At 36.6% G+C, this 16109-nt stretch overlaps 4 protein-coding genes across 6 annotated transcripts in view; 3 read left to right on the top strand and 1 right to left on the bottom strand.

Moving 5' to 3' along the window:
- Positions 1 to 11749, bottom strand: part of LOC307156351 (uncharacterized protein) — a 43185-nt gene extending 31436 nt beyond the window's left edge. For 2 of the 3 annotated variants that reach the window (XM_079867641.1, XM_079867640.1), the window contains exon 1: positions 4097 to 5153. In XM_079867641.1, coding sequence (XP_079723767.1) covers positions 4097 to 5070 — 974 coding nt within the window. In that variant the 5' untranslated portion in view covers positions 5071 to 5153. Of the gene's footprint in view, positions 1 to 4096; positions 5301 to 9995; positions 10282 to 11644 lie in introns of those variants that run through there. The other variant, XM_079867639.1, reaches the window with a different exon arrangement.
- LOC307156367 (uncharacterized protein) overlaps positions 1 to 16109 on the top strand; it is a 1306365-nt gene that overhangs the window by 925632 nt on the left and 364624 nt on the right. The window lies entirely within an intron of this gene.
- LOC307156000 (uncharacterized protein) overlaps positions 1 to 16109 on the top strand; it is a 279400-nt gene that overhangs the window by 93369 nt on the left and 169922 nt on the right. The gene's annotated exons all lie outside the window — the stretch shown is intronic.
- Positions 1 to 16109, top strand: part of LOC307156221 (uncharacterized protein) — a 171897-nt gene that overhangs the window by 39493 nt on the left and 116295 nt on the right.

Here is a 16109-nt window from a genome sequence, read left to right on the forward strand (position 1 = left end):
TGTAATCCGCAACTGCATCACAAAACTCATCATCCGCACCAACGTTTTCTGACCAAATTTGAAAGCCACACCCGCCCCCGCCAACCGCTGATTGTTTTTCGGTCTATGGACGATGCAATGCTCTGCTGACGCGACCCGCAAGAAAGCCCTTGTCTGTTCTAGAAAGGACGCAGCAAGGATATTTAATGCTAATGTATGAGGCATAGGCCTACGCTGAGTTTCATTCATTTACGATGAGATGCGCTCTAGTTCACAATGCAATGCAAGTGAACGCGGCGCGCCGGCGCCTCCAAGTCACGGTTACTATATTTTCTGCTATATTTGCTTTTTATTTATTACATACAATTGGTTGATGAAACATTTATTAAAATTAAGATACAATTTGTACAAAACGAAATTCGCTTGGGGGGGGGGGGGGGGGGGGGGGCGGTAATTAAACTGAACGATCAGTTATCGGTAATGATATGTTGTTAATTATTGCAAATGTTTATTGCTAATGTTTATTATTGCAAATGTTTTCCATTTAATAAATCTCATAATGATGGCACATCACTATATCATAGTCATAGCTTTTAAGTTTTTTAGTCATAGCTAATCTCAAATGATTGGTGGTCAGTCAGGGGGTACTTGGCAAAGAATCAAATACAGTTGGAAACGACGTAGATCTGTTAACAATTGTTTTTAATTAGTATTTAAACATTCTATTTTTTTTAACCCTTTCACGCATAGTGGTCACTACTGTGGACAGCTATTAAAAAAGCATTTTCTTGAATTTGCACGGGTTTTTATGGAGCATTGGTGCATCATCCTGCAACCAAGTGGCAAGCCGTTGTGTTTCAATTTTTTCCCCCTCCAAACCAAGATGGTCAAGGGTCAGTCAGACATGTCAAGTTGCTCCGGAATATCAACCCATTCCTTCTATCCTAGGAGATTCTTGTAGGTAAAAAAAATATTGCAGCATCAAGCAATATCTAATGATCATATCACAGTAAAAAAAAAAATTTTAGATTGAGAGAAAACTCTGATTAATCACGTCCACTGTAGTCATGCATCAATTGCTATATTTCAGCTACAATTCATAATTATAAAGTGAATATTGTTTTTGAAACTTAAAACTTAAAAACGTAATCTACAGCGACTTTTTTTACTGTAAATAAATGTATTTGTATTATCATAATGTAATTTTCATTAACATCGAAAAAAGTCATGTGATTACATAATGTATGACACTTGTAATGCATTACTTGTTAGATCAAAAGTAATCTGATTTCGTAATGCACGTTATTGTAATGCATTTTTTACTCATAACAACATGTTACTTGTAATGCGTTACCCCCAACACTGATCATTTCAGATGAGATTAAAAAAACGTAGGTTTTCTCAGAGGAGGGCTATGATAGAAATGTGCATGTCCATCTTGAACATAATCAGAATTATCAGCTAATAAGGGTAAATCTCCATACTCTGGTGCACTGGAGGAGCATCTGAGTGGTTTCCACAGTTGTACATTGACAGGCTGTAGAAAATTCTGATGGAATCACGTCCTCATGTTCTGATATCAAAGATACGCGAAGTGCAACTTGTATGAAGCCTTTGGAATATTTCGCATTTATAATTTTTGTATATATTTTATAGTTTTCACATGATTTGATATAATTGTATTGATTAGTTTGTTAAATTCACACACTTTATCTGTTTGATTATTGTCTTATATTTAATACAGTATATCTTTAGTTTAAATCATAACCGCATGCTGTCCACTCAAGTGGACATCTGAAGATCTCTTTGAAAAAATTGTAAAAAAATGAAATAAAATAAAAATCAATTCTTGTTTTTCATGCCCTAAGAGCAATAAAAACACATAGAAAAAAATCCTGACTGAGGTTATCATAATTCATGCATGAAAGGGTTAATTACACGGTTTTGTCGGTTATAGAGTTCTAATGACAGTGTTCAACTATAATGTCTCACGGTTAGTCAACCCCTAGGCAGAAAATTATTATCATTTTTTAATTGTACTTTACAGTAGCGATGGATTCTCTATTTTTTTCATAACATAGCCTTCCTGTACTACATGAACTCTACCACCTTGTGTGTCCCAGCATGTTACACACACATTGTTCACCTCGTCTTTTTTGGTCTGTACAACTTTCAGCGGGGGCAAATGAGTAACGCCAAGAATAAGGTGTAGGTATATATATATATATATACTGATATATATATATATATATATATACACACACACACACTCACCTAAAGGATTATTAGGAACACCTGTTCAATTTCTCATTAATGCAATTATCTAATCAACCAATCACATGGCAGTTGCTTCAATGCATTTAGGGGTGTGGTCCTGGTCAAGACAATCTCCTGAACTCCAAACTGAATGTCAGAATGGGAAAGAAAGGTGATTTAAGCAATTTTGAGCGTGGCATGGTTGTTTGTGCCAGACGGGCCGGTCTGAGTATTTCACAATCAGCTCAGTTACTGGGATTTTCACGCACAACCATTTCTAGGGTTTACAAAGAATGGTGTGAAAAGGGAAAAACATCCCGTATGCGGCAGTCCTGTGGGCGAAAATGCCTTGTTGATGCTAGAGGTCAGAGGAGAATGGGCCGACTGATTCAAGCTGATAGAAGAGCAACTTTGACTGAAATAACCACTCGTTACAACCGAGGTATGCAGCAAAGCATTTGTGAAGCCACAACACGCACAACCTTGAGGCGGATGGGCTACAACAGCAGAAGACCCCACCGGGTACCACTCATCTCCACTACAAATAGGAAAGAGAGGCTACAATTTGCATGAGCTCACCAAAATTGGACAGTTGAAGACTGGGAAAATGTTGCCTGGTCTGATGAGTCTAGATTTCTGTTGAGACATTCAGATGGTAGAGTCAGAATTTGGCGTAAACAGAATGAGAACATGGATCCATCATGCCTTGTTACCACTGTGCAGGCTGGTGGTGGTGGTGTAATGGTGTGGGGGATGTTTTCTTGGCACACTTTAGGCCCCATAGTGCCAATTGGGCATCGTTTAAATGCCACCGCCTACCTGAGCATTGTTTCTGACCATGCCCATCCCATTATGACCACCATGTACCCATCCTCTGATGGCTACTTCCAGCAGGATAATGCACCATGTCACAAAGCTCGAATCATTTCAAATTGGTTTCTTGAACATGCCAATGAGTTCACTGTACTAAAATGGCCCCCACAGTCACCAGATCTCAACCCAATAGAGCATCTTTGGGATGTGGTGGAATGGGAGCTTCGTGCCCTGGATGTGCATCCCACAAATCTCCATCAACTGCAAGATGCTATCCTATCAATATGGGCCAACATTTCTAAAGAATGCTTTCAGCACCTTGTTGAATCAATGCCACGTAGAATTAAGGCAGTTCTGAAGGCGAAAGGAGGTCAAACACAGTATTAGTATGGTGTTCCTAATAATCCTTTAGGTGAGTGTATATATAAACAAAGATAAACAATAGATAAACAAAAGATAAACAATTAAAGATACACATTATATAGGCTTTAATTTCAGGAAGGTCAACCAACATTACTGTTCTGGTATGGTCTAAACAGAATCTAATCAAGTAAATGCAAAATCAAATGTAAAATAACACATAATTTATCATAAATAGATTAATGCTTATTAAAGCTGAAGTTATTCTGTGAGTGATTTTTCTCTTGTTCTCTAATGGCGCAATCGTCAGCATGTTTATTAGACCGCGGCCCCTTTAAGACCGAGTGCACATCTAATAGGCTACTGATGCACCATATTCTCCTGACTATTTCCATAACTACGTCCATTTAAGACAAACTGTTTTTAGTGAATCTCCAAGCCAGTCATTTTGACATACTTTTGTGTACATTTGATCGTTTAGATGCGCACATGAAACCCAAAGTATAATTTGCTTGTCTCCGTCTCTTTCGGAGCGTGCGCCGCATTGCGAACAGCATCTCTGACCCTGCTCTGACAGGGTCGGTCGGAAACCGGAACCAAACAAAAACATTTTTAGGCCTAGGGTGATGTGTGTCTAACTTACAAAGAAGAGACTTTGTTGCTCAGCACATGACAATAAACTACTTACCGTGATCTCAGACTGAGGTGATGTGGTTTCTTCACTGCATGGATCTTCATGTGTAGATTCAGGTTAGCTTTAATAGAGAAACACTTCCCACACTGATCACACGTGTTCGACTTCTCTGTGCTGTGGATCCTCTCATGTGTTTTCAGATGTTCTGATCGACTGAATCTCTTGTCACAGTGTGAACACTTGTAAGGTTTTTCTCCAGTGTGAATTCTCTGGTGCAGTTTTAAACAGTTCGCTGTAGTAAAAGTCTTCTCACACTCAAAGCACATGTACTCTCTCACACCAGTGTGAGTTTTCTCATGTTTATGTAAATTAGGCAGCACTGAAAAACTCTTTCCACACACAGACCATGAATGCGGCTTCTCCTTCGTATGAACTGTCAGGTGTGACTTCAGATTTGATGCCCAGAGAAATGTTCTGCCGCATTGATCACATGAGAATGGCTTCTCTCTGGTGTGAACTCTCATGTGTAGCTTCAGGTCACTTTTAAAAGCAAAACTCTTTCCACACTGATCACACGTGTGCGGCTTCTCTCCAGTGTGGATCATCTCATGTCTTTTCAGATTTGCTGGCTGTCTGAATCTCTTGTCACAGTGTGAACACTTGTAAGGTTTTTCTCCAGTGTGAATTCTCTGATGCAGTTTTAAACCGTCCGCTTTAGTGAAAGTCTTCTCACACTCAAAGCACATGTACTCTCTCACACCAGTGTGAGTTTTCTCATGTCTATGTAAATATTGCAGCAGTGAAAAACTCTTTCCACACACAGAACATGAATGCGGCTTCTCCTTCGTATGAACTGTCAGGTGTGACTTCAGATTTGATGCACAGAGAAATGTTTTGCCGCACTGATCACATGCGAATGGCTTCTCTCCGGTGTGGATCCTCGTGTGAACATTAAGATTTGATGATCGACTGAAACTTTTTCCACACTGATCACATGTGAACGGCTTCTCTCCGGTGTGGATCATCATGTGAGCATCAAGACTATGTTGGCTTGTGAAACTCTTCCCACACTGAGTGCAGGTGAAAGATTTCTTGGCTCGTCTTTTCTTTAAAAATGTCTTTTTAGTCTTTGAGCGACTCAAAGGTTTTCCTCCAGGTTTCTCCAGTTCTTCACTCTCCTCCTTCACTTCACTCAGTTCTTCACTCTCCTCCTTTACTTCACTCAGTTCTTCACTCTCCTCCTTCACTTCCATCAGGCCTGACATGAAAGATCACATTTAATTTTCAGTACATCAAAATAATTCAAAGAGAGAATATAAAGTGAAAGGACATGAAAGTGAGCCCTGATGTAATAGTAGAAAGTAGACAACTGTTATAAAATATTATGATAATTTGATGCCTTTTTATAAATTGATTATGTGTCCTTGAAACTGTCCATGAATGAGGAAAATTCATCTTCCAATTATAATTTAAAACATTATAGGCACGAATCCCATGTTTCTGTAGTGAGAACTATTGCATATCAATGACACAATTATCTAACATGATATTAACCCTTAACCCTCTGAGGTCGGCAAACGCGCGGGCGCGTTTTGCTGGATTTTCTCCACATTGTAGCACTATAAACTTAAATTACTCCGTCATGTATGGTCATACAGAAAAAAGAAATATAAAAAAAGAATCTGTGATATTTCTACTTTTGTATGTGTCCACTTCCAATCAAATCAAAACATTGTGCTTTTGTAAAATAAAGAAAATAAACAGTGTGTGCGTTCTGCCTCTCCGTCGCGGTGAACTTTTTTTTCTTGAGCACGTCTATAAACTGAAACAAAACTCAGCGAATACTTGTCACACATTTATGAGCCATACACCTTTATAAACTTTAAGTGTGTACTTTTAAATGATCGGGTTCAAAACGAAAACAAATATTTTCTGTTTAAGTAATTTATATAAAACCAACAAGATGTCCAGCTTCTCAAACGCTTGCTCATTACAGTTAATTTGGCCATGCCCACTCGCGCAAAAGATATTCACATGCAAATCTCCACATGGAACACGAACGCGCTCATTACCTCAACAACAAAACACCAAAACACTTCACTTCACTTTTCGTCGAGTTTGAAAGACGCGCCAGAGCTTACATTGGATTTAGGCTACCTCAGAAGAAGAAGAACGCGATTTGAAGACAAGAAAGATTTAAGGTAAGAAATTTGTACATATTAGTTTGTTATTGTTGCATAAATGTCACATTGCAGTTGAACTGTTGCTACATATATGGGGAATATTATAATATTTAGACCCGTGTTTACTGTTAGGCCTACTGTGTTTGTGGATATCTGGTCAAACGTAGATATGTATGTTAACCATAATGTTTTATATTTGAGCGCGATCGCGTTTGAATGTATCAGATTTTGCAGCGCGATCGCGTTTGAATGTATCATTTGAAAATTTGAAAAGCAAAACACACCAAACGGCTTCATGTTTTTACTATTATCTCATTTCATATCATCATAACGAATGGAAACATTTGAAGTAACATGATAATCAATATATTTTTCTCTAGCTTGGTTGTTACTGAAATATTTTGGAAGATTTATACTGCTATCTATTGTTATTATTATTTTACCCAGCACTGCGCATAGCTTATGCCTACAAGGCACAACAAACCTGGTGTTCATTATATTATATATTGTTGGAAACATTTGTGTGTGTGTGTGTGTGTGTATTTTGTGAATTTTAAAAAGCAATTTTAACCAGAAAAATCTAATATTTATTTCCAAAATCGTGCAGGCCTTTCTCTTGATATCAGTATGTTCACTTTTTTTTCAGGGCCCAGATGCCACTGAGTCCTGCCGACTTCAACATTCACATGAGTCTCTGGAACATGAACATGGTAAAGTGAAAATCAAACACCTTGGAAATGAAAGGTATGTACAATGTTTTTAGGAATGGCACAAAGGTCTCTGTCTTTCAATAAGTGCTTTTTTGCCATTTGTTGTGTCTATTTGGATTATGTTGTGTAAATAAATCCAAACAATCTAAAAGCCATTCTTTTTTAAATCTCCTCATTTACAGTATTGTGCAAGGTTGCTCAGAATGATAGAGGCCTGATAGCTCCTAATAGGGCCGTTAGGGGAGTGTCTTTGCCTTTCTCAGGTGTGAAAAGCTTACATATTAATGAGCTCCCGCATAGAGCTTTCTCACACAAAACACGTCGTAAAAATTTTAAATCAATATATTGTCTTCTCTGAATGAGCAGTCAGGGTGATTTTCACATAGTTTTGCAGCAAATATTCTAGGCTACGTCATACAATTTTCAAAAGTCTTGTGAAGAAATAATCATTAGGGGTTTCATGGCCTTATTTCAATGAGAATTTTTTTTTGTATTTTCACAAACCACGCATAAATGTCATTATCTCAAAACTGCAAACTTTTACATACATGCTGCTGATATATTATTGTAGCAGAGTTTGTGCTGAATACAGTGTAATTTAGCCATGACTTTAGCCATGAAAATGTCACAAGTAACAGAAATAACCAGAAATGTCAGAGCATGTCAGAACACCTCCAGGGCCCAGAAAACAGCTCAGACCTCAGAGGGTTAAAGACCGATACGGCCGCCCGCGGCATAAAATAACTATCGTTCTAAAATGTTTAATAACTTTTGAGTCGCTAATCCAATCTGTATGCTTTAAAATGCACCGTAAAGATGAGATTCTCAGCTTTCCCGTGTTATCACGGTTGTCTCTATTGGTCATTCATAGGCTGCGTAGTGCCGGTGATTGCGTCATCAAAATCTGTAGCAGTGATTCGTCAAGGAAACACATGTGGTTTCTTTCTCTGAGCCAAACAGGAACGATTGTTGATGCTTAGTCCCACCCCCATGCCCAGATTCGTTCAAACGGTCATCAACTCAACCAATTAACATAGTGATAGGTGTTTTTAACAACCAATCACGTTTCTTTATACATTATTTAATATTTATTTACATACCTATGCATGAAAACTAAAGGATACAAAGTTTTTGACCATAGCGCAAAACATGAAAGAGCACAAAACACGGAAGAGCATAAAACACATAAGAGTATAAAACACGAAAGGTCATGTCAAAACAGCAGTACACATATGAGGATGTCTTAGAATTAATTTTCGTTGAGTCAGACGGTGACCTGGAAGAATCTTCCGATTCTGACGCTGATACTTGGTGCAGTGAGGATGATTACATTCAAGGGATTGATCCGTTTGAAGACAAGTGAGTAACCTTATTTATTTATTTATTTTTACTGTGCAGTTTGTGTATCATTCATTGCTTGCTATTTTTCTGTACAATGAGTACATAATTACCTCAGGTTTTCTAATCCCTGCACACCGCACACCAACGGACATTTTCAGTAAATAATTACCTCAGGTTTTAAAATTTTCTCAAATTTATGGCAAGTATTGCGTTGTGTGTGTAAGTTATTACTTGGTGAGGATTGCCCTTTTTTGTAGTTTGCCATTCGGTCGTTTATTTTATATGCATTGCATAAAAAGTCTGTTGGTCATACCATCAAATTTGCTAGTGATCTTGGCAGGGGGAGAGTGTGTGTCAAATCAACAGTTTAGAAGTCTGTGTGAATATGAGGATGACAAACCAACTGGAGCAAAAATCTGAATATGCTTTATTTAGGCAATAGCCTACAATTGATTATTATTATTATTATTATTATTATTATTTAGGGATGTAACAATATATCGTGTCACAATAAATCACAATACAAAAATGCATCAATATGTATCGTGGGTAGTTCACCCAAAATAACAATTACTGTGTGAGAAAAAAATCAAGTTTAAGTTTTTCAAGTATTGTATAATATAATACAATATATCAAGCATTATAATGCAATGGGAGAATATTTGTGGGTCCTCATACTGCCAAATGTCTGAAGTGGCCAGTAAATATATCTAACTTAGTCAGTGACAGAGTGCAAGTATATTTGTCTAAAATTATTCTGTTTTCAGCTTCAGAATCATGAATATTTTTATTCTGGTGTCACCATTGTCTTGTGCATTATTCATTTACACCCACAATGTAATATGAAATTTAGCATTTTAATCAAAAGTAAGTTTTTTTTTTAAATTGATTATATGTCCTTGAAACTTTCCATGAATGAGGAAAATTCATCTTCCAATTATTGTTTAAAACATTATAGGCACGAATCCCATGTTTCTGTAGTGAGAACTATTGAATATATTTGATCAATGACACAATTATCTAACATGATATTAACATTAAAATATACAATACTGCCATATTTTAACACCAACTTTGAGATTGATATTTATTAGACTAAAACGTTTTAATTAATGGCCGTTCACACTAGACTTTTCCTTGCACTGACTTCACTGACTGTATTTAAAATACAGTATTTCTTAAAAATAAAATTCACACAGGAAGTGACATCATCTGGTCTCTTTCTACTGCATGATGGGAAGACAAGAAAATAATCTCAATTGTCTCAGTTTTTACACAAACTGTAGCATTGACTGTATTCATCAACCCTGTTATTAAAGTTACTCTAAGAAGAATATCTATAACTATGAATAACTTGTATGATATTTTACAAATATAACTTTATCAGTAACTTGGTGTTTATTGACTATTCCTAAAAATATATATTTTGTAAACTTTGTTGAAAATGACTAAAATTCTGGTAACGTTGTTGCTACTTGGGAACCAGATATAAAATAAATGTAAAATAAAACAGTTAAAATAGTATTTAGCTTGATCTGATGTTGACAATCAATAGAAAAATGTCTCAAACCTCCCTTTACTGACCATTTGTTGAAGAAAACCCAGAACATTCTGTACCGTTTCATAGTTGAACTGTTTATCTAAATGTAATGAAGTGCTTGAATGTTTCTAACATGAATGTTCTTCAGCATCATGAATGAATGAAGAATAAACACCAACCTCTTTGTTCTTCAGGATCTTCAGTGTGTTTCATTCTGCAGGGTTCTGGATCACTCCTGTTCTCACTGTCCTCTTTAATAAACTCAGTCTTTGCAGATTTCAGCTCTTCCTGATGCTCTGATGCTCGTCTTCACTTGTAGCTGATGGGAATTTACAGCATTTATTGGAGAATTACTGTGGGAGGAGCTTCACTGATGATGTTATAACAGTGGGAGGAGCTTCACTGATGACGTGCTGCAGTGGGAGGAGCTTAACTGATGATGTGAATGTAGTGGGAGGTGCTTATCTGCCAAAATCAAAAATATAAATCACTGAGTTTGTTTTTATAATAGCCTAAATGACACTTCTAAGCATTTATGTCTATCTATTAATCGTACAGTAACTGATGCCAATTCATTGTTTTAATTATTTTTATTGCTAATCCTTACATTATTCTGCTTCTTCATTAAAATACAGGTATCTAGAAATATAGAAAATAATATAAATAATTTTAATTCTTCCAAATATAAATAATGGTAAGAAAAACAGTTAAAAATATTAAAAACAGAAATAAGTTTTTTTGACGGCATGCTTATGGGGCGGGCAGCTAGCAGATCGTTAGGAAAGATTAGATGAATGTGATAAAAATATTTTTGGGCCTGAAATCACTGATACCACCTTTAAGTGTCAATTTACAGGAGATCTGAAGACATCAGCATAATAAATGAGGTGAAAACAGGAACTATTGTCATGAAATAAAGAGTGTTTTCAGCAGATCTGTTAATATTGATGAGCCTCAGACTATCAACACTCATTCAACAAGCCATTCAGGGTCATCAGCAGATCATCTCACTTTATTCTGAGTGTTTGCTGTTAGAAACACATTATTTGAGTCAGGATACATGATAAAAGCCTGTAAAACTGCTATATTGAAAGACAATACTGTTATTTCTCACAATATAACATGGATAAATCATCAATAATAAAACAAAATAATTAAATAAATAACCTTTAAATGAACCTCTTAAGGCAAAAAAACTACAACACATAATATGTGAATCTAAATATAGTTTGACTTTATAATAACTATTAATTGCAATAAAGTAATTCCATCATTAACATGTTACATATTCATATGTACAGAAACTGACAATGATCATAAAACTCTAAAAAATAAAGAAAATGTAACGTTTACTGTGTCAAACTTAATTAATATTCATATTCCCATGCATGTATAGATTTGATATTTCCCACGTTCATTACTCATACAGGGGCAATATAAAGTGTCTACATCAATTTTAATAAGTAAATGTAATCTGCCAAAGATATATGTCGACAATAATAAATAAAGGTAAACATGAAAACGGCAACAGCAACACTTGAGATCGATTCCCATCACAGATCTAACTTTAACTTGACATTCAGTAACAGTTCTCACTCCAAACATCGAGACAATCACACAAACGAGCACAAACTCGCTCAGGTCTGAATGAACTCCACATATTCTCCTCATGCTCGCTGCTGCTGCACTAAATGTTTATTTCAGAAGGAAGACGCCAGAAAAGACGCACCAGTATCGCTGTGATCGATGAAAACAATACAAGAATGAGCCTGTCGCTTAATCAAACTGAATAAAGTGTGTGTGATGGTTGTGTAAATATGAGAAATACCGTGAACTGCTCTCCTCTTCTCAGAAGACTCGACGCCGAATCTCTCAATGACGGAAGAGACGGCGCGAGCGAGCGGTGACGTCATCGGCCTGCGTACGGGACACCCCCGCAGCCAATCAGGCCCACGCAGATTCAGCTTTACTAGGAGCCTTCCATTATTATTATTATTTTAGAACTGAAGTGACTCCAGTTACTAAAGGTGAAAGGAACTTTTTCAAGTGAAGCACAAAATAGTCAGAATAAGCAGAGGAGGATCACCTCCATCCAGTCTGAAAAGTGCTTTGGCCTGTAAAGTCCGGCTCAGTTTATTCTGTAGCGTCCTAAGACAAATAGTAAAGGCATGTTGGTAGATAAGCACCTGTAGAATTTCCTTTTGTTGAAACCCCAGATAAAAGTAGAAAGCTTCTTTTATGTTTAGATCCATAAGGCAGTTCGACTAGCGCATTTCCTTACCAAAGAAAAAACACTGAAATAAAAACACTTCTACAGAAGACTGTATTCTCGTGACTTCTATTTTATTCTACTAAAAGCTACTAATTACATCTTCAACAGTGTAATAAGATTACTGTACTATTTTTAAAGAGAAATTCCTTATTTTAATTTTAGAATAAAAAATAATTAAATTACAGTAATTAATTAATTAGTTAGTACTGCATTACACCCAACACCGATTACGCAATTATGCTGATAGAGCACATCCTGTATTGTACTGTATATTAATGACTATTTAATATTACCTCTAAACTTTGACTAGGCTTGGCATGTTGCATATAAATTGTTCTAGGAACCTCAAATAGGTTAAAATTTAATTGTTGTGTATGTTGTGCTACTCTATAATGATGTTCCAGTTAAGGTCATTTGCAGCATATGTAGGGCCCAAACATAAAATCAAGCCCAGGGGCCCCAGACCTGGGGCCTCATTTACAAAACTTTGCGTAGGATTTGCGTCATATGTGGCGTACGGATGAAACATAGGACATGCGTACGCACAGAAATATTCGGATTTATAAAACCGTGTGCACATCCTACGCAGTTTTCCCTTAATAAATTACAATCAATTCTAAATGTAGCGCAGCTTTTGCGGCTTCATGTCACGCCCATAGTTGCCCATAAATAGTCCGTGAAACGCCCACAAGTTAATATTCATCGATTGCGAAATCATGGCAAACACGGAGAGAAAAACCAAGAAACGTAACTTCACTCACGTCATTACGCATTGTGACGGCATCATGGCATTTTATTACCATCCATTTGACTGCATCTGACAAGCTACAGATGTGTTATGAGGATGAATTGCATAACATGCCAATATTATTACAGAACATTACATTTCACTTTTCTTTTTGCAAATATGTGTTAATTTGCATTTCTGTTCTAATCTTCGTTTGCTTTTGTTTGTTTTACACTGCAGATCGATCAAACGGGTGTTCGTGTCGGCTGTTAATTGTAAGACTTCATGTTATTTATGAGAGGCAGTATTGCCATTTCTTTTACACAACGGTCTACAGTTTCACGTGTTTCTTCCAACTGCCGACGGTGTCGCCATTTCTCATTTCTCAGTTTTTGTGCGTACGCCTGGGTCAACATTTGCGTGAAGGACCGCACATTTTCCCATCAAGTTTGCTTTTTATAAATACCAATTATTGCGTAGAGAGCGGCGTACGCCTTCTTTTGTGCGTACGCAACGTTTATAAATGAGGCCCCTGATCTTTGTTATTTTTACTCATTGATTAAAAAAATAATCTAATGTTAAAACTAGGAATTTCCCTTGGCCCACCCTACATCTCAAAGCTGGAGCTGGGTCTGGTGTTGTTTAAAGTTCATAGTGATTGTTCTGACTTCATGAAGCCTCATGGTGTGAATGAACTTCAAACTGACTAGAACAAACTCTTTGAAATGTATATATGATACTGGATATGAAACTGTTAATAATGTAGACAGACAGCAATCTTATTCAATGTCAGGCATGTGTGCAGTGAAATATCATTTATTAGGCATTTAAAAGCTCTATTGAAAAAACGAAAACATGGAAAGCTCAAAAAGCAATCATATCAGGATACTTCATGACTTTAAGAACTAAAATTATTCCTAATTAAAGCAGAATCAGCAGAAAATAAGAAAATGGACAATAACAATGAGATGTTGATAAAATCAATAAAGAGTTTAATCAATAATTACATGAAGTAATACGCACCAAACAGTGCCTGAGGCTCGAGAACGCAAACCCTGAAAGTTTGCAGTTAAATTGGTAGAGCCAGCGTCAAAGTCTCACGAGGAGGTCGCAAGCTAACTCTACCTTACACAAAATATCACACCAATTATACCTTTTCCAAGGACATACATCATCATTGACTTCTGATTGGCTAAGAGAACATAAAGTCTAAACATGAATACATTTTTAATAGATAAGTGGGTATATCATCGTTAATCAAAACAGTTGTTGCCCAATTCCAAAATTTAAGTCCATGGTGACCTTTCAGGGTCCGAGAAAGGCGTCTTCGTGTCTATACGTCGTATATCACAGTGTTAAGAACCTGCAAAGAATATCAAACACACACACACACACACAGCACCAACGAACAACAGTTCTCTTCAAGGCTGAAGAAGGCCTGAGCTCATTATCAGAAGAGCAATCCACCATAACAGACTGATAAAACATTTCACTCCTCGGAAAGCAGGAACGATAATATCCCCCTTTACTCCTTAGAGAAATGCACATGAGGATGCACACTTAATTAAAAGTCAGGTAAATCTATGTATTTTAAATTGACCCTTGAACTTATACAAGTCAACCAAGAAAGATAGTTGCAGATCTATGAAGGTATAAGCAACACATGAGTACAAAGTCCTTCTCGCCGCTCTCTGTATCTCACGAGAATTATTATCAAAAGGGCCCTTGCATGCGAACACAAATCAAGGACAAATCATACATTGGAACGCACCAAAAAGAAAATGGTTAAACACACACAGAAATCAACCACCCCTTCAATGGCACTTAATGCTGCTATCTTTTTTATAAAGATACATTCAATGTATAAAAAATAACATTAAATCCAAAGTATAATAATATACTGTACAATCTGCTCCACTTGACTGCAAAAAGTTTGTGTTCTTGTAATTCACTGTGTGATGTTTCTGTGGCAAGCAGAGCCGGTGTTAAAAAGGGGGTCCAGTAATAGAACCGCATTCTGTTCACATTCTTTAAAATAGGCACTTAAAAGTTCAAACTAGGAAATCACAAATATGTCGATATAAAGGCTAATCATACATGCATACTTTAAAACATCATATACACTTTTGAATCACTTATATTCTGAATTAAATGCAAGGAATGTTGGTGTGTATGTTTGGTCACTCACATATGGGTATATATTTGATTCATTCAATGAATATAGAAATGATTATGATAGCATGCATATACTTGTTTATTGAACTGTTAATAAGAATAAAGTAATCATTCAAAAGGATATATGTAAATTTAAATTGAAGAGACAAGAGATTCTGACCCCAACCCTTCACTAGGATACGTACCAAAAACCTTTAAGCTGGCTATGATTAAACCGCTTGTTAAAAAACCGCAACTTGATCCTACAGAATTAGTCAATTACAGGCCGATCTCGAATCTACCTTTTCTGTCAAAGATACTAGAAAAAGCAATATCCTCACAACTGTGTTCCTTTCTGGAAAGAAATGATATCTGCGAGAATTTTCAGTCAGGATTTAGACCGTACCATAGTACCGAGACAGCTCTCGTTAGAGTCACAAATGATTTGATCTTATCATCCGATCGTGGTTGTATCTCTCTATTAGTGTTACTCGATCTTAGTGCTGCATTTGACACCATTGACCACAACATTCTTTTAAATAGACTCGAAAATTATGTTGGCATTAGTGGAATTGCATTAGCATGGTTTAAATCACACTTATCTGACCGTTATCAGTTTGTAGCAGTAAATGATGAGATGTCTCATCGATCACAAGTTCAGTATGGCGTACCACAAGGCTCAGTACTAGGACCGCTGCTGTTCACTCTGTACATGCTACCCTTAGGAGATATCATTAGGAAACATGGAATTAGCTTTCACCCCTATGCCGACGATACTCAGCTCTATATTTCTTCAAAACCTAACGAAACTTACCAATTCACAAAATTAACGGAATGCATAGCGGATATAAAAAATTGGATGACTCGTAATTTCCTACTTCTAAATTCTGAAAAAACAGAGATTCTAAATATTGGACAAAAAACTCCCACACATAATAACCTAGAATACTGTCTAACACTTGATGGCTGCTCTGTTAAGTCTTCGTCGTCAGTTAGGAACCTGGGTGTGCTCTTTGATACCAATCTTTCATTTGAAAGTCACGTGTCTAGTATCTGTAAAACCGCGTTTTTCCATCTTAAAAATATATCTAAATTACGTCATATGCTCTCATTGACAAATGCGGAACAATTAGTTCATGC

The sequence above is a fragment of the Squalius cephalus genome (genome assembly GCF_949319135.1).
Source record: "Squalius cephalus genome assembly, chromosome: 1".
In the NCBI taxonomy this organism is placed as follows: Eukaryota; Metazoa; Chordata; class Actinopteri; order Cypriniformes; family Leuciscidae; genus Squalius; species Squalius cephalus.